General features: G+C 43.7%; 1 protein-coding gene across 1 annotated transcript in view; it reads right to left on the reverse strand.

The window, feature by feature from the left end:
* The window catches only part of LOC138756841 (tyrosine-protein kinase JAK2-like), a 78,971-nt gene that overhangs the window by 13,576 nt on the left and 39,876 nt on the right, over positions 1–25,519 (reverse strand). Inside the window, exons 9-15 of the mRNA XM_069923232.1 lie at positions 21,329–21,391; positions 19,599–19,817; positions 11,999–12,137; positions 10,901–11,052; positions 8,910–9,060; positions 5,523–5,662; positions 4,182–4,371 (exon numbers count right to left, since the gene is read on the reverse strand). Coding sequence (XP_069779333.1) covers positions 4,182–4,371; positions 5,523–5,662; positions 8,910–9,060; positions 10,901–11,052; positions 11,999–12,137; positions 19,599–19,817; positions 21,329–21,391 — 1,054 coding nt within the window. The remainder of the gene's footprint in view (positions 1–4,181; positions 4,372–5,522; positions 5,663–8,909; positions 9,061–10,900; positions 11,053–11,998; positions 12,138–19,598; positions 19,818–21,328; positions 21,392–25,519) is intronic.

A 25,519-nucleotide genomic window follows, 5' to 3' on the forward strand; every position in this document is an offset into this window, starting at 1 on the left:
GATAAATTGAAAAGTGGACCTCAAAAGGTAGCAATCTTAGAATGTCAGAGTAAAAACAGAAAAATAGTTAGAATAAATATGAGGCTTCGTTAGTGGTCTGGGAGGAAGAATTGCAGATTCCTGGGGCACTGAAATGGTTCTGGGCATGGGTGCGCCAGCATAAATTAGACAATCTACACTTGGGCAGGACTAGGAATCAACAGCCATGGGGGATTGCTTGCTAGTGCAGTGGGGAGAGTTTAACAAATGTACCAGAGGGATGGGCAGCTCATGTTTAACATTAATCAGACAATAGATATCCGAGTACTCCAGGATCTAGATCACATCAGAAAGTGGCCAAGGATTGGCAAATGAAATGTAACTCTGATAAGTGTGAGGTGATGTAATTTGACAAGTCAAATTAAAGTAGGATATACACAGTAAATCAAGGAGAACCAAGGAGAGAGTGAAGGCTCAGGCTGACTGGGTCGTGAAGAAGGTGTGAGTCATGCTGCCCTTCACTGAGCAGAGTACTGAGTCCCAAAGTTGAGACAGCATGAGACATGTGTGCAAGGCAAGAAAAACACTTGTGAACTGTGTGCAGTTCTGGTTACCCAGATGTTATGAAGATGTCATTAACTTGGAAAGGCCATGGAAGAGATTTACCAGGATATTACTGGGGCCTGAGGCTTGATAAGCTGAGTGTTTATTTTCTGGAGCACAGGAGGCTGAGGGGTATTCTTAGAGAGGATTGTAAAGTCCAGTTCCCATGGTAGACATCTCTAGGATGAGAGAGCATAGATTTAAGGTGAGAGCAGAGAGGAATCTGAGGGCATCATTTTCACGCAGTGGTCCATATAGGGAACAATCTGTCAGACGAAATTTCAGAATTGGGTACAAATTTGGGCATATATGTAGATAGGAAGGGTCTAGAAGGATATGGATCAAATGTAGGCAAATGGGACCAGCCCAGATGGCCACCTGGCCACCATAGACAGGTTGGGCTGAAGGTCCTAATCTGTGCTGTGTGACTCTCGGCTTCTAATTAAAAATAAAGTGGTTTTAGATTTTTCCTTTCGAAAATCCATAAAATCCAAGTCTAAGTAAGTGACAAAGGATCATTTTTGGCAGTGACTTTTCAGAAATAAAGTTCGAACTTTATCCACTCTTTATATCAATAACCACATCATATGTAGATGTGTGGCTGGAAATTGGGTCCATTGATCAATGTCGTTAAAAACGCTTTCTTCGATATATCTGGAGATAAACGGGATGAATTTTATTCTTCAACCTGAAAGGAGACGAGTGGAGTAATTATAATGAAATTCACTTCTGTTCACCTCGATTACACTCAGATCGGGATCATTGGTAGAGTCTCTTTCCAGGAATGCTACTTGGCTCTCCCAACATTTTTGTTTTTATTTCAGATGCCAGCATCCACAAGTTTATTTATTTTCCATTTGGTTCAATATTAGTTAGTTTCTGTCCCTGCCTGACTCTAGTTCTCCATCCAAATACCTTCAGGAATTTGGAAAAACTGGAAAAAAAGCCACCCATAGCTTTCTAGGGAGAGAAATATTTAAAAAATCACCACCATTTGAAATGCCTCCTGAATTGAACTGAATGGAATTGTTTATTGTTATTTGTATTGAGATACATTGAAAGACTTGGTCCTATGTTTATCACATGGGCGGCTCATTCAGAAAGTCATGAGGCATTGGATCCAGGGAACCTTGGCTTGTAGAATTTGGAAAGTAAACTTGCATGTTGAATCAGTGGGGAAGAAGGCAAATGCAATATTGGGATTCATTTCAAGAGGAATAGAATATAAGAGCAGGGATGTGATATTGAGGCTCTTTAAGGCACTGGTGAGATCTCACTTGGAGTATCATGAACAGTTTTGGGCTCCTCATTTAAGGAAGGAGAGGGATCAGAGGAGGTTCACATGGATGATTCTGGGAATGAATACAAGGAGCATTTGACAGCTCTAGGCCTGTACTCATTGAAATTTAAGAGAATAAATGGGGAGAAATCTCATTGAAACATTTCAAATGTTGAAAGGCTTGGAAAGAGTAGATGTAGAAAGGTTGCTTCCAATGGTGGGAGAGTCTAGGACAAGAGGGCACAACTTCAGGATTGAAGGGTGTTCACTTAGAAGATCAGTTCATGGGTAAATGGTGGGGCAGATAGACTCAATGGATTGAATATCCTATTTCTGCTCCTGTGCCTTATGGAATTGACGCCTGCAGAAAGAAGAGGGTAGTAGTAGATGAAATGTAGTCTGCATGGAGGTCAATGGGTAGTAGTAGATGGAATGTAGTCTGCATGGAGGTCAATGAATGTAGTCTGCATGGAGTTCCACCTCTTTATGATTTTTATAAATGACTTGGATGAAGAAATGGAGTGTTAAGTCAGTAAGTTTGCAGATGATACAAAGATTGGAGGTGCTATGGATAGTGTAGACAGTTGCTATAGGTTACAACACAATATAGACAGAATACAGAGTTGGGTCTAGAAGTGGCAGATGGAGTTCAATCTGCATAAGTGTGAAGTGATGCACTTTGGAAGGTCAAGCTTAAAGGTGGAGTACATGGTTAATGGCAGAATTATTAACAGTGTGGATGAACAAAGAGATCTAGTAGTCCAGGTCCATAGATCCCTCAAAGTTGTCACACAAATGGATAGCGTGGTTAAGGCGGCATATGCTGTGTTGGCCTTCATTAGTTGGAACTTTTGAGTTCATGAGCTATGAGATAATGTTGCAGCTCTAAAAAAACTCTAGTTGGAATCACACTTAGGGAAGTTGCATTCAGTTCTGGTCACTTCATTACAGGAAGGATGTAGATGCTCTGGAAAGGGTGTATAAGAGATTTACCAAGGTATTACCTGGATTAGAAAACATGTATTTTGAAGCAAGATTAACAGAGCTAGCCGACAAAGGATGAGAGATGACTTAAGAGTGTGTATAAGATGTATGAGGGGTTTAGACAGGGTGGTCAGCCAGCTTCTTTTTACTGGGGTGACAATAGCAAATATCAGAGGACATCTGTTTAAAGTGAGTGGAGGAAATTTTAAGGGAGATGTAAGAGGTTGTGCTTTTGATTTTTTACACAGAATGTGGTGGGTGCCTGGAATGCATTGTCGGGGGTGGTGGTGGTGGCAGGTACAATTGGGAAATTCTCAAGACACTTACACAGGAACATGGATGTAAGAGGGTTATTGGTATGAAGTCAGGGAAAGTTAGATAGTTGTAGACCATGTTTGCCTAATTCTGCACAATATTGTGGGCTGAAAGGCCTGTACTGCACTGTAATGTTCTATGTTCTATTCAGCCAATTTGTACATAATACAACAGATAGAAACCTATCAATCTCTGCCTTAAATACATTCCAATGATTGGCCTCCACAATCACCCATGGCATCAATTCCAGAGGTTCACAACTCTCTAGCTAAATAAATTCCTGCTTTAAACAGGTGCCCTTCAATTCTGACTTTGTGCCCTATTGTCCTCAACTCCCCTACTATGAGAAACAACTTTGCCACATCTACTCTGTCCAGGCCTTTCAACATTCAAAAAGCTTCTATGAGGTCCCTCCTACCACTAATGTGAGACTCACTGGCTTATAATTTTCCTAATTATTCTTCTAACACTTGTTGAGCAAAGGTACATTAGCCACTCTCCAGTCCTTGGGGACCTTCCCTGTCACAAGTGAGGAAACCAAGATATTTGTCAAAGGCAAGCAATGTACTTACTTGCCTCTTTCAATAACCGGGATTCTCTCCCATCAGGCCCAGGAGGACGTATTGAGATTTATAAATCATGAAGGACATTAATAATGTGGATTGTTAACATCTTTGTTCAGAGGACAGGAGCTTAAAAGAGGAGGGAATAGGCTTGATGTGAAAGGGAAAGGCTTAAAAGGTAGTTGAAGGACAGGTTGGAGGTAATCTGGAATAAGATGCCAGAGGAAGTGGTCGAGGAAGGTACAATTTAAATATTTAATGAGTATCAATGGAATTGGATAGCTGGAAAGGGTTCAGAGGGATACACCCCAAATGCAAGCAAATGGGACTAGCTCAGGAAAGTACCTGAACTAGGCATAGAGCAGTTGTACATGAGGGTCAGTTTCCATGCTGTATAACTCTGATTCTATATCTATAAAAGAACAAAAATAAAGAATGGATGCATGAATCCCACTCACCGGCACTGCAGCAAACTCCTTTATATTTGACAATGTGTTCATTGTGGAGATTCTTGACCACCGCAATTTCCCGCTCAAAGTCATAAAGGTGCTTTCTCGTGGTGTGTTGCAACTTCTTCACAGCCACCAGATCCCCTGTGTTGTCATCAAGGGGATCATATTGGCACAGCTCTACACTGCCAAAATTTCCCTGTCAGTGAATTAACAGGATAAATTGTAAGAGAATATCAACCTTTCCAGGAAGTATTCCAGACTCTCATCTCCACCAACACATTAAATTCAAAAAGGTCACATTTCATTCTTTTATATTGGCATGCTCAATCTTTCTCATTACATCACTCCTTTCTGCAATGCTTCCTCCTGCAATAACAAGGCCAAATTAGGATGTAATATTCCAGGTAACTCCTCATAATGATCCATCAAAACTTACTTGCAATCAGGGCCAACATCCCAACAGCCTTCCTAATTAGTTGCTGCCCCTGCATTCTATCTGATTGAGTTTCAAAGAATGGTCACTCGAGAAGCCCTGAATTGTGTATGCCCCATTAACTACTTTCTCAACCTGCTCTGCACTTCCAATGACTTGCGTACCCATACTCTTCAACCCCTCTTTGCTGAACAATGTTCTTTCTTCTATTCATCTCTCTTCATTCTTCCTATCATAACGCGCTTCACACATCAAGCCCTAACGGCCACACATCTCTCATCTATCTGGCACTGAAACAATGGAGTAAGTGGGCTTCTCCTGTGGCATGAACTCTACATGTTTCTTGCTCTATTTCCCTAATGCCAGGCATTGCATCCTAATTACCATCTACCTGTAAATGGCAAGGTTCACCAAACTTAATCTCAACTGCACTCCTGTAAGCACGTCCAGCTCTCCGGGGAGGAATTGGCCTCAATGTTGCTACTTTTCTCTGCTGTACTAATGCAGCAGATGAGCACTTCCATGGCATAGCTATCTCATCTAAATTTGAATTCAAATCCCACTCCAAAGGCCACTCTGAAACATCCAGAGAAACACAATGAGAGGGCTGCAGCGTTGACAGTCAGACGATCACCCACGTGGGCATCTTAGTGGGTAGTAAAGGCTCTGCAACATAGTTGGAAGCCAACATTATTGTCCAGCATTGATCTATGAATGAATACATTGAAAATAATTAACTTATCATTTAATGTTATGTTCTAGTGTCAGCTGTGCAACACAAACAGCTCCAACTTCACATGAAAGGCTAAAACATTTGAAAATTAATTCAGATCTTTGAGACAACCTGAGGAAATACATAGTCCCCACATCTTCCCTTCTACCACCTCCAGTTCAGCTGAACATAATGACAGTACCTTGCCCAACATGGAAATGAATTTGAGGTGCCTCTCTTCAAAGAGAATGGGATCTTCCTGTTGCCTTACAGCAACAAAATTCCAGAAATTGTTTGTATTTGGGAGTCCAGTGGGGGACAAGTCACACAGTCGTTCGTAATCTGTAAGATAGCAAGCATCGTGAAGTACACTTTACGACTTAGATCTCCAACTACAAAGCTTTCAATTCTGGGCAGAACAAATGGGGCACACAGGGAGATATAAAAATGCTGGAAATTCTCAGAGTTAGGCCCAGTGATGGAAGCTCATCAACCCCAAATCAAGTTTGTGGCCATCTGATTATACAAGTACAACCTGACGAAAGAACATTCTCCAGTCATCAGTGCAAAACATGTAGACACACAGCCAGACATAACACACATAGGGACAAATAATAGACATGCAGAACAAGTATCCTTATATACAAATAAATAAATAAATAAATTGCTTTGTGAATAGGTTAGTGTGAGCAGTTCCTTCAGTTGTTCAGCAGTCTCACGGCCCGTGGGAAAAGCTGTTCCTCAGCCTGGTGGGTCTGCTTCTGATACTCCTGTATCTCTTTCCCAACAGGAGCAGCTGAAAGATGCTGTGTGCAAGGTGGAAGGGGTCCTCAATGATTTTTTTTCACACCCTCTTTAGACAATGATCCTGGTAGCTCATGTCAATGGTTGGGGCGGGGGGGTGGGTGGAGGAGTCCTGTGGATTGATTTTCAATCAATTTCTGGATGCTCTTGAGAGAGCTCCTGTTGAAGGTTGACATAATGGTGGCTGGTAGCCTTGCCCGCTTTAATCTTCTCAGGAAGTGCAGTCACTGTTGCGCCTTCCTGATAAGTGAGGAGATGTTGTCTGTCCAGAATAGGTCACTAGTTAAGACAGTGAACTCCAAGGAACTTGGTGCTCTCCACTCTCTCCTCCACAGAGTTGTTGAAGTGTAGTAAAGGGTGGTCATTCCTTGTCCTCCTGAATTCCATGATCATTTCCTTCCTCTTGTCCAATTGAGACTCAGGTTGTTACTCTTGCACCGTACCACAAGATTTTCCACCTCTTCTCTGTAGTGCACCTCATCATTGTTGAAGATGAGGCTAACTACTGTTGTGTCATCTACTAACTTGATGACAATTTTGGAGCTGGATCTGGCAATGCAGTCCCGGGTCAGTAACATGAACAGGAGTGGGCTGAGCGCACAGCCTTAAGGTGCACCAGTACTCAGTATGACAGTGTTTGACATTGTGCTACTAACCTGGACAGACTGTGGTCTTTCCGTTGGTAAGTCCAGAATCCAGTTACAGAGAGGGGCGATGAAACATACCCTGCTCTCCTCTCAGGTGCTCCTCAACATGCTGAACATTTCCACCATTTTCTGTTTCTATTTCAAAGTTTGAGCATCTGAAGCATTATTTGAAGCTTTTGAATTCATGATATCAAAGCCTCCATTGTCCACAGAAGCTGCTGCTCTGAAACTTGTGTAGAATGATGAAAACCAGCTGCACAGGAAGTTTATGTTCCCCATCCACATCTATCCAAAGTGGAGCTCCCCAGATTACTTTAGTTCCTGTTTCTTACTTCATACATTATAAAATATCACATCAGAGTGAAAATTTAAAGGAAAGTGCTGGTCAAGTTTTTTATTTACACAGAGTGGTGGGTGCCTGGAACGGGCTACCAGCAGTAGTGGTGAAAGCAGATATGATAGTAGCATTTAAGAGGCTTTCAAATAGACGCATGAAGATGCAGGGAATGAAGGGATACAGATTATGTGCAAATAAAAGAGACTTAGTTTAATTTACATCATATTCACCACAGACACTGTGGGCTGAGGGATCTGTTGTAGACTATTCTTGGTTCTAAGTGCTCATCCAGATTTGTTTTTAATTGTGCTGAAGGTTTCTGCTTCCACCAGCCTTTTCGGCAGTGAGTTCTAACTTCCAATAACCGAGAGTAGAGGCAACTTTATATCTTATGGGATCAGCTGGAAAATTGGGCGGGACGGAGGGTTGATGGAATTTAATCCAAATAAGTGTGAGTTGATACACTTAGATTAAAATTCTGGGAGGTCGTATACATGGCAGGGATCTTGGGAGCGTTGATGTGCAGAGAGACTGTGAGATGTAATACATACCTCTTGACAGTGGCAATGCAGGTGATTAGGATAGAGAAAAAGGCATTTGGTATGCTTGCCTTTAGAGGCTGTGGCATTGAGTATGTGATTTGAGACACAGCTGTACAAAACACTGACTAGACTGCACTTGGAGTATTGTGTGGACATCTGGTCACCTCATGGTAGGATCTGATAGCAATAGAGAGACAGCAGGTCTCACCGGGATGTCACCGAGAAGGAAGGGCTTTAGGTTCGGAGAAAGGTTTATTCCCTCTGGAATACAAGAGTGAGGACTGACCTTGTAAAGATTTATAAAATTGTGAGAGCCATGGATAAGATAGACAGACATTTAAAGGACATCAGAGGGATTAAGTTCTTCCCTCACTAGGGAGGGAAAACATCCAGAATGAGCTGCCAGAGAAGGAGTGGAGGGCAAGAACCATCACAAAGCATTTGGACAGGCACCTGGCTTGGACAGACTCAGGCCAAATGAGATCAGTGTTTGAAACCATCATGGTTAGCATGGGTGAGTTGAAACCAAATACCTGTTTCACACTGCCAGATCCTATGGGCCTTTGATGTAACTGCCTGGAGGGAAGTTTTAATCTTTTTTTTTAGATTTCATGGGACCATGCACATGGAACATTGATCATAGAGCAGTCCAGCACAGGAACAGGCACTTCAGCCAACTTGATGGCAATTTAAACGGACCTCTGCAGCTTGCACATGATCCAGATCCTTTTATTCCCTGCGTATCCATGTGCCCATCTAAAAGCTTCTGTCGTGTTTGCTTCCACTATTCCTGGCAGCCCATTCCATATACTTACTACTCTCTTGTAAAATATTGCCACACCAAACGTTTCCCCCTTATCTTAAATGCATGTCCTCTAGTTATGGTCATTTTTACCCCAGGAGAACCCATTTTTACCTCTGGTTTCCTACCCTAACGATACTTCTGATGATTTTATAAACTTCGGATGAGTGTTCAACATGATTTTACCTCAGAGGCTGGTGGATAAACTCGCTGCGACTCAACACTTCTCTCTGCAACTTGATTCTGGACTTCTCAACTGAAAGACCCCAGTCAGTCTAGGTTGGCAGTTTAGCTGTTCATCAGTCATTCAGTAGTCACACTGCCCGCTGGAAGAAGCTGTGCCTCAGCCTGGTGGTTTTGGCTCTGATACTCCCGTATCTCTTCCCCAACGGGAGTAGCTGGAAGATGCTGCGCATGGGGTGATAGGAGTCCTCACAGATTTTACGAGCCTTCTTACCTGATGTGTTTAATCTGTTGAGCTCCCTGATGGTGGCTCTGAAAGAGGGTCTCAGTTCAGGCCGATAGTTCATGCACCAATTGATGAGGTTTGCCAACTCTGTCCACCTGGGAGCAGGAAGTTGAAGGTGGTCTTTGTAAAACTGCAGCTTCTGCATAACAAATGGGCATCAAGACAAGTGTAAACACATTTACAGAAATGTGGTTTCGTTTGTTTCATTAGGGCCCTGCCAAAAAGTACAAACCCCTGTTCAGTTTCTTTAAGCAGGTCAAAGATTTAAAACTATCTAATAACTTGTCTACACATGGTGGCAATGTTAGCGTTGCAGTTAGTGCCACATGATTACAATGCCAGCGACTTGGTTTCAAATCCAGGGATCTCCATAAGGAGTTTGTACATTCGCCCTGCATCTGCCTGGGTTTGCTCCAGGAGCTCAGGTTTCTTCCCACTGTTCAAAAATATACAGAGCTTGTGGGTTAATTGGGGTATTTGAGCAGCATGGGCTCATGAGCTGGAAAGACCTATCACCATGCAGTACATCTACATTCCAGAACCAATAAATGTTCAGCCCTGCAGACAAGAGAAACTTCAATCTGCATCAGAGTTCACTCTGTGGTATTGGGCATTTGAGTCCTGCCCCAAGCACTTGACAACAGCATCAATACATGTTGAGGAACACTGCACTGAAGGAGGTGCTTTCTTTGGAATGAAGTGTCCTGACTGCCTCTTGGATTGGAACATTAAAAATCCTGTCCAGTCATATTGTTTTAAAGTTGGTCTGGGCAGTTTGCCCCATTAATTTGGCTTTTCATTCCACAATCACCACTGACACCGATGTAGATTCAGAGTCAAGGGCCACAGATGCAGGCATTTCAGCCCCTTTGTCCATGCTGACCATCATATGCCCACATATATTAATCCTTTTTACCACAACCTGTTACATAGCCTGAGTAATTCCCATGTTCATCCAGGTACTCAAGTGTTATGGGAGTCTCTGCCCCCAGCACCCATTCAGGCAATGCTTTCCATATTCCAAACACCCACTGGGTGAAAAAAAAAATCTTTCTCAACTTACCACAACTTCTTAATTCCTAAAAGTTTCACCATCTGGATTTCAATAACTTTATATAGAGAAAAAAAAATCCTATGATTCACTTTGCTCTTCATAATTTGTATATTCTCTTCAGTCTTCTCCACTCTAAGGAAGACAAGCCCAGACTACCCAGCCTCTCCAGAAAACTGAAATGTCCCATCCCAAGGTATGCATCATACAAGCACCAGAGATCTACTTTAAAATGGTCATCATGTTCAGTCCAGACATGTAGACTGAAGGGCCTGTTCTTCTGTTTAATTCTTGCTCTTCCTCATGAAGGGTATCAACCCAAAATGTTGTTTGTCTACTATCTTCTATGATTGCTGCCTGCCCACTGTATTTCTCCAGCTTTTTGTGTTGCTCCAGTTATCCAGCATCTGCAGTTTCTCGTTGCCCTGTTCTTCTGTTGCATTGTTCAGAGTTCTATGTTAAGCAATATCTTGGCAAATCTTTTCTGCACACCCTCCAATGCAATTACATCCTCCCTACACACACACACACACTCACCCACACTCTCTCACACACACACTCTCACTCACACACACCCTCTCATACACTTGCACACACCATATAGATACATACATATTCACACACAGTCACACACTCTCACTCATGCGCGCACACACACGTCACATATGCAAGGTCTCACACACCACAAACACACACACTCACACACTCTCACTTACACAATCTCACTCACACGTGCACACACAAGTCATGTACACACATTCTCACACAGACACCACCAACACACACTCTTACACACACACACACACACACACACACACACACACACACACACACACACACACACAATACACACCCCACACACATGACACATCCCACACACGACACACCTCACAAATGCACATATGATGTAAAATAAAAGATTCCTCACCTGCTTGGGTTCCATGCTATGGAGTGGAAGGTCTCCTCCACTAAATATTTCCCAAAGAGTTGTTCCAAAGCTCCACCTGTCTGATTCTGGAATCAGATGTGTGATTTTGTCAATGTATTCAGGAGCCAACCATGGGATCCTGTCAATGCGAACTGCATTAAAAAAAAATCCTTGTCATTTTTTATTGAGCATTTTCAAACTCTCAATCTGTCTATCCTGCAGGATAAGACTCTGGGATCCATGGAAAGTCATGGATAATGTAGAAAATCATCGTAGATTACAGCAGGGTATAAATAGGATGTATTCATCAAAATAATCAAAATATAGGCAGGTGCCCAAGGTTTGACCTGCTGAGTTTCTCCAGCATTGAGTTTTTACATGAATTTACCAGGGGATTTCCTAGTTTGGAGAATGTGTCTTACTGAAGAAAAATTGAGCAGCTGGAACTTTCTCTTTACAATGAAGGAGGATGAGAGGCCACTTGATAGAGGTGGATGAGAGGCAAAGACAGGGTGGACAGCTAGTACCTTTTTCCCAGAGGCGAAATGCAAATAGGAAAGGTTTTATCTTTGCACAGGGAGTGGTGGTGCCTGGAATGCGTGGCCAGCAGTGGTGGTGGAGGCTGACACAATAGGGATATTTAAAAGAATTCAATAGGTACATGGATGTAAGAAAAATAAAGGGTGAAAGATGTGAGCAAGGGAAGGGTTAGATTGATGATATTGCTTTATAAAGATTGGCACAACATGGTGGGCAAAAGGACCTGTACTGTGCAGTGCAGTTTTTTTGTAGTAAATTCCATCAAGAGTTTACAAAGTCATCCCTGAGATGAGCATTTCAGGTGCTCACTTTTCATCTGAGGCCATGATACATTTCCTACATTCACATCCAAGTCTTTAATTTGAATCACGGAATACAAATACCTCAGCACTGATCCTTGAAGTACACTATATGTCACAGACTATCAAAAAGAAAAGCATCATCAACACTCCTTTAACACCCTCTGCCTCCTTCAGTAAGCCAATTGTAGACCTGGTTAGCTAGCCCCACCTAGCAGAGTGACACAGTAGACTCCTGGTGGTGTGAGTCTCTTATTACCTTCACTTGGCAGAATGGTCACACTGACTCCTGGGTCACTCAGCTTGATAAATGGAGGATACCCGGCTGTGGGGTCTCCTTCTCGTGTCAGCAAAACATTCCTTGCACAAACATTACCATGGACTATTTGCTTGTCATCCTGCAAACAGAAAGCCTGATGTTAGAAATTCTTCAGTGAATGGGGCAAGAGCTGCTCATAAGAAGCTGGGTGGGTTTGGCCATTTCCCGCAATCCAGAGCCAGATCCGATGTATATTCCTGAGCCACATCAAAATAGCACAAAATATAAACACATGGAGTAAATAAAGCTTACTCTCCAACAATGGCTGCAGTGGGCCAATTAGGACTTGACACAACGAGATCAAAAGTTTGTTCCCATTGTGATGTGAAATGGCTTTCATTCAGCAACAATACTGTTGTTAAAGGGAGAATAAACTGTATTTACAGAATTTTACAAATATAGGAGAATTTGCTTCAATTATACAGAACTGAATACAAGACCTGTCATACACAGAGCATTAGAGGTTGTATGTAAGGAAGGAAATAATGTCCAGGAAGCAGGTTAATGGTTTATTAGGCTAGTACCTGGACAGGGTTAGTTGTGTTTTGTGGGAAGATTGCACAGGTTAAGCTTGTATCCATAAAATTTAGAAGTGTGAGTGATTACGGCTGAAACATGTATGACCCTGGCGGGCCTTGAGAAGATGTTTCCTTGATAGCAATACAAAATAAGAATCATCGTTTAATAAAAAATGATTGACACCCAGTGAATAACTCGAGAGGCTGAGACTGAGTCATTGATTTATTCACAACCTCATCCCGTGCCATGACCCGGCTTTCTGGAGAAGAGTCAAGGTGTTAGAGGCTTTATACAAGATCAAAAGAAGGAGGGGCCACAGATACAGTCACAGAACGGAGCAGAGCCAGATAATCAGGAATACAGCAGTGTGCCACAATGATGTTCAAAGTTCAAATTTATTGACAGACTACATACATGACATCAAGCAAAATTTCTAATTATCACCCACCATAATCTGAACTCAAGAAGAATGAAATGTATAAAAGAGGAAGAATGGAAAAGAAATGTAAACAAAGTGACTGTGAAAATTAATAATGAGCAAAGTACAAGTCCCTGACTGTTCCTGAACCTGGTGGTGTGAGTCTTGTGGCACCTATACCTCCTTCCTGATGGCAGCTGCAAGATAAGAGGATGTCCTGGGTGGAGTGGATCCTTGATGATTGCTGATGTTCTCCAAAGGCAGCATTCTCTGTAGATGTTTTAGATGGTGGGGAGGGTTTTGTCTGTGATTTCCTGGGCTGAGACCGCAACATTTTGCAGGATTTTTTTGCTCAGAGGTTTTGGTGCCCCATACCAGCCTGTGATACAGCTGGCCAGCACATTTGACTACACATCTGTAGAAGTTTGTCAATGTCATACCAAACCTTGGCAAAATCCTGACGAAGTAGAGGCGCTGACATGTTTTCTTCACAAATGCCATTAATATGATGAGTCTAGGACAGGTCCTCCAAGATAGTGACCCCAGGAATTTAAATTTGCTCACTCTCTCCACCTCTGATCCCCCAATGATCACTGGATCATACAGCTCTAGTTTTTCTTTCCTAAAATCTATAATCAGCTCCTCAGTGCAAATACATGCAAATACACAACCAGACATAACACACATACAGACAAGCGATACATATGCAGAACATATATACATAAAGAAAAATTATTAAATAAATATTTCATCAATAAATAATTTTACCAGGATGTTGCCTGGATTGGAAAATAAGTCTTTTAAGAAAAGGTTATCAGAGTAGAGACAATTCTCATTGGAGCAAAGAAGGATGAAAAGAGACTTACTAGAGAGCTACAAGATTTTGGTGGACAACCAATGCCTTTTCCCCGCAGTGAGAGTAGCAAACACCAGAGGACAAAGTGAAGGGAGGGAAGTTTAGGGGAGACATCAGGGGTAGGTTTTTTACAGAGAGTTGTGGTTGCCTGGAATGTACTGCCAGGGATGGCAATGGAAGCTGAAACATTAGGAGCATTTAAGAGACTCTTAGACAGGAACATGAATGGAAGAGGGTTATGAGGTAGGAAGGGTTTCATACATTTTTCTGAAGGAATATATGAGTGGGCACAACATGAAGGGCCAAAGGTCCTGTACCATGCTATTGTGTTCTATCTTCTTTGTTAAATAAGAGAAAGTTAATGGGAGCAGTTGTTCAGCATTCTCACTGCCCATGGGAAGAGGCTGTTCCTCAGCCTGGTGGTTCTGGCTCTGACACTCCTGTATCTCTCTTCCGGTGGGAGTAGCTGAAAGATGCTGTGTGTGGATGTTGTGCGCCCTCTTCAGATAACAATCTCAGTAGATCACATCGATGGGCGGGGGGGGGGGGAGGCGGAAAGGGAGACCCTCCCAACAAATGGATGGTATATAAGATTATGAGAGGCATAGAAAGAGAGGAGAGCCAGCATTTTTTTCCCAGGGTGGCCATGATCAATACCAGAGGACATCTCTTGAAGGTAAGTGGAGGAAAATCCTGGGGAGACGTCAAAGATGTTTCTTTTTACAGAGCATGGTGGCGGCCTGGAATGCATTGTAGAGGCTGCTGATACAAAAGGAACGTCTAAAAGATTCTTAGATAGCCACATGGATGTAAGAAAAATTGAGGGAGAGAAGTGTTGGATTGATGTGGAGTAGGTTTATATAGGTCGGGACGCACTGATCTATGTTCTGTCTCTACATAGCACTGTTAATGCAGACAGGGGATTGAGATCCACTCCTGCTCCTATCATGGTCAGTGTCGGAATGAGTTTTAGAGGAGGGCATTATGGTAACTGGGTGGGGCACAGTCTGACAGTCATAAACTCACTAAGTGGGGAGGGGAGGGGGTTGCTGGTGGTGGCCTACCTGCCGAACAGACATAAACCTCCGTCTCTCTGATGCAGTAGCCGAAGGTGCTCCTTTTATTGCGTGGAGAGTCACTAGCGTGCATCAAGCTGGACGTTAGTGATGCTTATCGCACACTAGTGATGCGGGTGGGGGCGGGTCTGATGGCGAGCGATGGCCCCGAGCATATGGGGGGGCACAGCTCCTCGCAAGGAGAGGCCATGCCCACGAATCCCTCCCCTTGGTGCCGACCGTGATCATCAGTTCCTTGGCCTTGCTGACACTGAGGGAGATGTTGTCCTGGCACCAACCCATAAACCCCTCTATCCCTCTTCAGTACTCTGTTTTGTTATTGTTAGCAATCCTGCTAATGACAGGGTTGTCATCCTTGAATTTATAGATTGAGCTACAACTGTGTTTGGCCACATAATCGTAGGTGACCAGGGAGTGGAATAGAGGGCTGAATACACAGGTATTCACAAGGATGGGCTCAGGTGTTCAGTACCGGATTAACTTAGTAGCAAAAATAGCATATGCTATGGGCCTCGCTTTTCAAGGGCCCAGTGCTAATTGCTTTTAAGCTATCAATTCCGATTCAGTGATTCTGCACTTGCTCTGTACAGGGGTGCAGTGCAGCTGGAGCCACATTACAGATTCGAAACATGATTATCTGCCACGCAGGGTGGGGGGTAGGGGTACATATAATCACCTTTTATGTTACATTTTAAGAAACTTGGAGAGCCAAGGGTGTGATTTGAAATGTAAAAAAACAATTGTTTCATTGTTCAAACATTGCTCAATAACAATACCTCAGCTGACTCAGCTCTGGCACACAGCCTTTTCACCTCGGAATGGAATAGAGCCAGAGATGTGCTGGCACGGTTGGTGTCGCGGTTAGCTCTGCACCTTTACAATGCCAGGGATTGGGACCAGGGTTCGAATCCTACGCTGCCTGTAAGGGGTTTGCATGTTCTCCCCATGCCTGCGTGGGTTTCCTCTAGGGGATCCAGCTTCCTCCCCCTATTTGAAACGTACTGGGGGGCTGTAGGTTAATTGGGCCAAAACGGCCTGTTACCGTGTGGTATGTCTAAATTTATAAATAGGGGCACATCTTTCCATCCCTCGCAAAACCCAGATGATCTAAAAGATCGCCATGAAGTGATCGAATCTGATTTGAGCAAAGAATGAATTCTTCTGCATTTTTTTTTAAATTTTGTGACTCCTTTTACCTGCTTTCTTTTCAAAGAGACCATTTTTCATCAAAAGACCAAATGCCATTTTAATACCGACAATTATGCAAATAACAATACATCCTATTAAATATTGATAAGTAGCACAACGGTTCTTGTTAAAAGGTACAATAATAAAGGCAAGCTAAAACAATTATTTGCAACAAAGCCGAGAAAACGATCCCCCACTCCCCACCCATTCTAAAGGGAAAACAGGCGACATGGCACGAAGACCCAGCCACACCAATCTGCAAGGAAGGCAACATAGAAGACGCATAATGATAACTGATTTACTTATTATGTTGAAAAACACGCAGCAGCTGTGGAAATGCAGTTACACTAGAACAGTGGTTCTCAACCTTTTTCTTTCCACTCACATAAGTATTCCCTCTGCCATCCGTGCTCTGTGATTAGTAAGGGATTGCTTAAGGTAGTACATGAGTGGGAAGGGGAGGTTGAGAATCACTGCTCTAGACCCAATTGTTACTGAAATACTTTGCTTGAGAAAAATTGTCCTTGGCCCATTTCCTTATGAAATCGTGCACATAGCGAGTCAATGAGGTGCGATTAAAACAGTGTTTTTCAAACTTTTTCTTTCCACCCACATACCACCTTAAGCAATCCTTTACTAATCACAGAGCACCTATGGCCTAGGGATCACTTAAAGTGGTAGGTGAATGGAAAAGAAAAAGGTTGAGAAGTTCATGGGCAGATGATAATGTTGCATTCAAGAAACAAAATCTTTCAGGTCACGTGGTTAGTAGTTGGTTAGTAGTAGTTAGTGGCTGAAAATAACATTGACTTTTCTTCTTTGGCTTGGCTTCGCGGACGAAGATTTATGGAGGGGGTAAAAAGTCCACGTCAGCTGCAGGCTCGTTTGTGGCTGACAAGTCCGATGCGGGACAGGCAGACACGGTTGCAGCGGTGCAGGGGATGACTCTTGCTTTGATTTACAAATCCTGATGTTTACCACAAATGGAAGGAACAGCAGCAAAGGCTGATTAATCTGTAGTTAGATTGTTTTTTAGTGACAAGATGGTTTGATGAGTTAATTAAGCAGCAGGCCTGTAAAACCAGTCTATTTGCATAGTAATTCCTCACCACTATGCAAGTGCAAACAATTCTGGATTAAATTACAGCCTCATGAATATGTTAATCTTCTTTTCTTTGGCTTGGCTTCGCGGACGAAGATTTATGGAGGGGGTAAATGTCCACGTCAGCTGCAGGCTCGTTTGTCGCTGACAAGTCCGATGCGGGACTGGCAGACACGGTTGCAGCGGTTGCAAGGGAAAAATGGTGGGTAGGGGTTGGGTGTTGGGTTTTTCCTCCTTTGTCTTTTGTCAGTGAGGTGGGCTCTGCGGTCTTCTTCAAGGGAGGTTGCTGCCCGCCGAACTGTGAGGCGTCAAGATGCGGGGTTTGAGGCGAGATCAGCCCACTGGCGGTGGTCAATGGGGCAGACACCAAGAGATTTCTTTAGGCAGTCCTTGTACCTCTTCTTTGGTGCACCTCTGTCACGGTGGCCAGTGGAGAGCTCGCCATAGAACATGATCTTGGGAAGGCGATGGTCCTCCATTCTGGGGACGTGACCTACCCAGCGCAGTTAATCTAGTTGTGGGCTAAAAGAAGGGCTGCCTTTCTCCAGGCAGCCCTTCTGTGGCCACTCTAAAAATTACGCAGTCCCCTAAGGGAAAACAGTTTATCCGCCTGCTGCCGGATAAACTTGAAGCTCACCCCCTCACTCCACCATTCCTAAAAGGTAGTTTGTTATGCTGGGGTGTTTGGATGTTTGAACAGTGGTGTAAGATGTGTATTGTCTCAGTAAATCAGAGCTCGTGACAGCCCTTGAGTTCTCTTTGTTAGCTAAAACTTGCTTAAAGTTCACCCAGCTTGTTTTCAATATATTGGCCATTTGCCACAGGAGTGTGCTGGGGAGGTAGGACTGGAAACCACATTGTTTCAGTCTCATCTACTACCCATCATAACTGCCCCATCCCTGAAAGGATGGTTAGTTCTGGATGAACCCTGGAGATTTTCCTTAGAACCATGAGGAAATGTAGCAAGTCAGCATCTTTTAAAAATATCTACACGTGCACCAACGAGAGCATTTTATCAGGTTGAAACATAATGTGGGATGGGAAATGCTCCATACAAAACCAAAAAAATCTGCAGTAAACCTAGCTCAGACTATCTCTCACACACACACACACACACACACACACACACACACACACACACACACACACACACACACACACACACACACACACACACACACACACACACACACACACACACACACACACACACACACACACCCTCTTCTCTATATTTCTCTCCCGCTTCCTTGGAAAAGGAGCCAACATATTCAACACACCCTGGCCACCCTCTATTAACACCCAATCTCTCCTATCAGGAAATTGATTCACGAGTGTAATTTCATATCACACCATATTCTTTTCTTTCCTAATGTTAGCAGACTCCAGAATGAACCTCAAATGAATAGAATTATGCTTCCTTTGCTTCATCCCAACTGACCGCTCTCTGTAGCTCTGCACTTTTGTACTGTGTCATACCTACCTCAGGTTTGCTCCACAAAAAGACTTGCCAGTGCTTCTAGCCTTTCCTATTTTAGTTACAACCATAGAAAATTACAGCACAGAAAACAGACCTTTTGGCCATTCTGGTCAGTGCCAAACTATTAATCTATCTAGTGCCATTGATCTGCACCCAATCCCTAGCCCTCCATACTCATCCTATCCATATGGCTGTCCAAATTTTTCTTAAATATGAAAAATGAGCCCACATTGACAGCTCATTCCATACCCCCACCCCTCTCAATGTGAAGTTCCCCTAATGTTGCCCTAAACTTTCCACTTTCACCCTTAACCCATGTCCTCTGGTTTGTATCTCACCTAACCTCAGTGGAACAAGCTTATTTGAATTTAATCTAGCTGTACTCCTCATAATTTTGTATACCTCTACCCTCATTCTCTTCACTCCAGAGAATAAAGTGCTAACTTGTATAATCTTTCCCTGTAACTCAGTTCCTAAAATCCCTGCAACATCATAGTAAATCTTCTCTGCAATCTTTCAATCTTATTGATATATTTCCTGTAGTTAGGTAACCAAAATTGCACATAGTAGTCCAAATTTGGCCTCAACAATGTCTTTTACAACTTTACCATAACATCCCAATCCTGAAACTCAATACTGATTTATGAATGGCAATATGCCAAAAGCTCTCTTTGCAACCCTATCTATCTGTGATGCCACTTTCCGGGAACTATGTAAATGTATTCCCAGATCCCTCTGTTCTTCCACACTCCTCAGTGCCAAACCATTTACCATGCATGTCCTACCTTGGTTGGTCCTTCTACTATAAATGCTGGTTCAGTACTTTGGGCCTGGAAGTCAAGCTGTTGAATGTGGAATGAGTTATGTGAAAATTGCCTCTGATATCTGGCCTGATACTTACCAGGAAATTCATGGCATAGGCAAGCTGCTTTGCAACCTCAAGTTTCCAGCTAATGTTGACACAACTGTTATTTTTATTCTTCTTCAGGTAAATGTCCAGGGCTCCGTATTTCATGTACTCCTGCACCATGATATCTGCAAAGGAAAGGGAGTAAATCAATCCCTTGAGACTGGAAAGACATTGCAGGTACAGGAATAGGCTATTCATCCAGATTAGTAGCTAAAGTGATATAAAACACAAGATTCTGTTGACACCGTGGTTAAATGAAAAAACACACAAATGCTGGAGAAACTCAACAGGTCAAACAGGGCCTTTAAGAAGTGAAGGTGAAGATACATTGCCACTGTTTCGGGCCTGAGCTTGATAAAGGGCTGAAGTCAAAGGAGTTAGATAGGTCATTATTTGACATGGATCAACCACATTGACATGATGGTCAGGAAAGCACCAACACCTCTATTTTCTCAGAAGACTAAAGAAGAAAGCAAGTCCCGCTTGTCCCTCAACAACTTCTAAAGGTGCAGTAAAAGCATATTTGCTGGATGCATCAGAGTGTGGTATGGAGGATGGTCTGATCAAGATCAGAAGAAGAAGTAGAGGGTAGTGAATGCAGCTCAATGTCTAACACAAACCTCCTTCCCTTCCTAGGACACATCTCCTACTGCTGAGTAAAGGCAGTCCAAATACTGAATGATCCATCACTCACTAGACACACTCTCTTCTCCTTCCTCCCATCTAGGAGAAGGCAGAAGAGTGTGAAAGCGCACACCAACAGGCTTAAAGAGAGGGTTTTTTCCCCCCCCCCTTCAGCCATCAGGTGTCTGAATGAACAGAATAACAGTTCTCTCATGCTGCCCTTGCTTGGTGCTAATTAATTTTAGTTTGCAGTGTAATCTGATATCTGCAAATTATAGAACATTACAGCACAGTATCGGTCGGACATTTGGCCCAAATATTGTGCTGACCCATGTAAATCAACTCCACAATTGAATTTTACCTATCTCACATTCTTAACCCTCTATTTTTTGCGCATCCATGTGCCTACCTAAGAGTTATTTGAAAGTCGCCATGTACCTACCACCCTCAACAATGCATTGCTGATACCCATCACTCTCTTGGTAAATAGCTTACCTCTGACGTCTCCCCTACATTTTCCTCCACTCACCTTAAACAGATATCCTCTGGTATTTACTATTGTTTAATCTTTCCCTGTAACTCAGTTCCTGAAGTCCCTGCAACGTCATAGTAAATCTTGTCTGCAATCTTTCAATCTTATTGATATATTTCCTGTAGTTAGGTAACCAAAATTGCACATAGTAGTCCAAATTTGGCCTCAACAATGTCTTTTACAACTTTACCATAACATCCCAATCCTGAAACTCAATTCTGATTTATGAATGGCAATATGCCAAAAGCTCTCTTTGCAACCCTATCTATTTGTGATTCCACTTTCCGGGAACTATGTAAATGTATTCCCAGATCCCTCTGTTCTTCCACACTCCTCCGTGCCCAACCATTTATCATGTATGTCCTACCTTGGTTGGTCCTTCTACTTTAAATGCTGGTTCAGTATTTTGAATGTAGAATGAGTTATGTGAAAACTGCCTCTGATATCTGCCTCTCAGGGTAAAGGTGCTGGGTGTCCACCCTATCTTGGCCCTTATACCTCTATTAAGTCACCTCTAATCCTTTTTTACTCCAAAGAGAAAAGGCCCTTGCTCTGTCAACCTTACCTCATATGACAAGTTTTCCAATCCAGGCAATGTCCTGGAAAATCTCCTCTCCAAAGCTCCTCTCTGCAATGAGGTGACCAAACTGAACACAATAATCTAAGTGTGGTCTAACCAGAGGTTTATAGAGCTGAAACATAACCTCACAGCTCTTACCCCAACTAAATACCCCAACTAATGAAGGCCACCCAATCAATTTACATAGCAACTTTGAGGGCTCTATGAACCTGGACCGCAAGATCTTTCTGTTCCTCCACACTGTTAAGTATCTGGCCATTAACCACAGACTCCACCTTCTTTCGGCCTTTCAAAGAGCAACATCACATTAACCAGATTATCTGCCACTTCTCTGCCCAATTCTGCATCCTGTCTATATCCTGCCGCAACATATGACATCCTTCAGCACTCTCCACAAGACCGCCAACCAATGTATCATCTTCAAAATTACTGACCCACCCTTCCATCTCCATCCAAGTCATTTATAAAAATCCCAGAACAGATCCCTGTGGAATGCCACTCATCATTGACCTCCAGACAGAATACATTCCATCTATTCCTACCCTCTGCTTTCTGAATGCAAGCTAATTCAGAATCCAATCAGCCAAATTTCCTTGGCTCCCATGGCTCATGGTGTAATGGAGGATTAAAACCATGTACCCAAATGCTTTTTGCTTATGTGGAACTGACGACACTGGGTCCACACGCAGGTCACCTTACTTTCAGAACTAGCAGATGTAATTAAACTCAGCCATGGGGACTTATCTGAAGATACACTTTGAAATGGAATTCCACTGTGAGGCCCAGGGAAAGCAGTTGTCAAATGCAACACTCTGAAATTGACGAATTGGTCACAACCTGTCTTGCTCGAGAAGTTTTAATAAGTCTTTATATCTACGAGATAAACCAGGAAATTATAACATCCTGGTTCCATAATAATTAATCTTCTAAATTGTAGAATGTAATGTTCAGTTTTGATTTTGACTGACAAATATTAGAAGGAGTAGGCGCATGATTAATTGTTTTTGGGGTATATAAGCCTGTGGTCCTGCTGCTGAAGTTTAGACTCTCTGAGGGGTGGGAACACCCCTTGTCAAGAAGGAAGAACAGCCAGAGTCCGAGCAACGTCCCGGTCGGGGGAGGTGGAGAAGCTGCTACCAGCGCCCTGACAACTTACTACAAGTGTGCAGTCGTTGCCTCGCTTCGGCAGTTGGGACCAGTCCAAGCGTTGATAAGTATAGTTGGGAAGGGCTTGCATATTGTAGTGTGAAATCAGCTTTTGAATTAGTAATAAACATTTGTATAAACTGAACTGCTCTCGGTGTGTGTGTCTATTTTCTTTCGGTAGCTCAAACACTGTGACCAATCTAAAATGAACAAAATGAGAGGTATAAGTTTACCCAAGACAATTGGCGCTGCGAGCAGGGTTGGTCTCAAGATGTTTCGCCGAAAGAAAGAGGTGAGCCCTGAGCAGTACTTGATTCCTGGATGGACTTCCAAAGACGGTGGGTTTGGCATGTTGGCCAATACCCTGTCTTTGTTGGGACCACCCATTAGTTGGGATGAGAAGTTAGACTCATCAAGTGCACCTCTGGGAGAGCGGGTTGCCACTCTCCTTCGAGAAAGTAAATTTCCTGATAAAAAGGGAACGCTGACGAATGGTTTTTGGTTGCTGGCCACAGCATTACGCCACTCCGTTCAGCGTGAAGCAGAATTAATTCAAAGAGAAGTAGAATCTCAGTGCAAAAGAAAGCAATTAGAGGAGGAGCTAGAAGTCCTGCGACAATGCTGTTCCATGATGAGCGAGATTGTTCGCACCAGTCAGGACAGAGCCAAAGAATGGGAAGATAAGCATGTCCAAATGATTTGCCGTAATATTAAACTCCGGCAGCAGCTCTGTGCAGATAAGGAAAGGCATGGAGTAGAACCCGATCCATATCGTATTCATGCCATGATAAGGAATGGTGACGATCCTGATGTAATTGAGGATTGGGATGGGAATATCTGGAATGACAATGGTAATAATGCAGATACTCCTCAGCATACTACCCTCTCCATCTGCTGTTCATGCCCGCCCTATAAGGCAGCAGATTTCCCAAACAGACAGAAGGGGGGATGATGTAAGGGTAGAGATGGAAGGGATAGATACCCCGGTTTCCCATGTGGACCCAGGGGAAAATACCCAAACCCCTGCTTTTGCTCTATGGCCTACTCCCTCTGTTGGATGGCCTCCACCTCCTCCCCTAGACTGGGTGGAGGACCCTGTGAGCCAAAGTGGGAACAGGGGTCGGAAGGAGTCAATGATCCGTGATTTCTCTGTAAAAGAGCTGGCTGCCATTGGAGATCGATTTAGGAAAAAAGCAGGGGAACATCATCCCCAGCTGCTGAGTCCTCCTGGCCCAGCTGTGCTTTCTGCTCCCACTGCTGCTTCTATCGAGCTGGCTTCTCCTGCTCCAGTTACTCATGATGAGGTAAAACAATGGGTTAAACAGGCTCTTAAAGATAACAATAGCATGTGGTCCTGGAAGCCCCCGAACCCTTCTGAAGCCTGAAGGTGTGGGCAGGATTCCCGTGTCTACTCCATCGAGACACGGCACACACACGGGGATCTGCGGCCCTACATACCGTTAACAATCCACTGGGGTGGGGGTAATGATCGCCAATACTTGGCTTTGGTCGACACCGGTGCAGAGCACTCGGTGATTCCTGGTAATCCCGACCTCTGGACTGGACCGGCCTTTCGAATAGAGGGGTTGGGAGGAGCGGTCACCCTGGCAAAGGAAATAAAAGTCTGTGCCATGGTGGGTGATAGCCCTTCCCCTGTCTGGTTACATGCCCTGGTGGCTGCTACTGACGAGTGTATCCTGGGTATTAATATGTTGGCCGGTATGGCCCTTAATACTAGCCAAGGGGGATTTGAATTTGGAATTCGAACTATTACAAAAAAACTAGTAGTGGGTCAGGCTAAGTGGGATCCTGTGATGGTGCCAGCCCCCATGAAACCAGTGTGCATTCCACAATATCATCTCCTTGGGGGGCAGGAAGAGATTACTGCCACCATCGATGCTCTGCAAGAAGAAGGGGTAGTGAGGCCCGCAACGTCGCCCTTTAATAGCCCTGTTTGGCCGGTCCAGAAGCCAGACGGCTCCTGGAGAATGACAGTTGATTATCGTTTTTTGAACAAACATGCCCCACCACTTGCTTCAGCAGTTCCGGACATTGTCACCCTTATTGAAAACATTGCTACTGGGAACTCAGGAACATGGTATGCTGTCATTGATCTCGCTAACGCCTTCTTCAGTATTCTTATAGCTGAGGATTCACAGGATCAGTTTGCCTTTACCTGGAAGGGGCGCCAGTATACCTTCAACCACCTTCCAGTATCGCCTTCCCTCTCAATTCACCATTATATTGATGATGTGGCCTCCTGGAGCCTCTGGCAGAAACAAGAGGGTCGCCGAGTCCCACTGGGATTCTGGTCACGTACCATGCCCGAGGCTGCCACTCGTTATTCTGTTTTTGAACAACAGTCACTAGCCTGTTACTGGGCCCTGCTAGAGACTGAAAGAATGACAGGTGATGCAGATGTTCAATTGCGACCTGCACTTCCTATAATGAATTGGGTCCTGGCTAATGATGCTAATCTAAAGATCGGGCGGGCTCAGCAGTCTTCTATTGTTAAATGGAAATAGTATATTCAGAGTCGTGCGACCAGAGGGCCTGAAGGGGTGGGCCGCGTACACGAACAGGTGGCTTACCATCCCAGGTCAGGAACTCACTTATCGGAGGAGGGGGATGGTGGCTCCAGTCAGTATGATGAGTTGAAGGCAGTCACTTTACCACTAGATCCCCATGATCACCCTCTTCGCCTGTTTACTGATTCCTGGGCTTTGGCTAATGGACTTGTGGTATGGATGCCTGATTTGCAAAAGAACAACTGGATGATACATGACCGCCCAGTATGGGGCAAAGAGTTGTGGCAGCTGTTGTGGGATGCTTCCCACCATCGAGTGATAACCGTTTATCACGTTGATGCCCATACCAATATGGCGACTAACATGGCTCAACATAATGCAGTAGCAGATCAGCTTGCCACTATCAGCTGTGCTGATACCGTCCCCCTGGCTCGATGGGCACATGAACAGAGTGGTCATTTGGGGGAGAAGGGATCAGCTATGTGGTCCCGTACACATGCTT

The sequence above is a fragment of the Narcine bancroftii genome, chromosome 3 (genome assembly GCF_036971445.1).
Source record: "Narcine bancroftii isolate sNarBan1 chromosome 3, sNarBan1.hap1, whole genome shotgun sequence".
Classification (NCBI taxonomy): Eukaryota; Metazoa; Chordata; class Chondrichthyes; order Torpediniformes; family Narcinidae; genus Narcine; species Narcine bancroftii.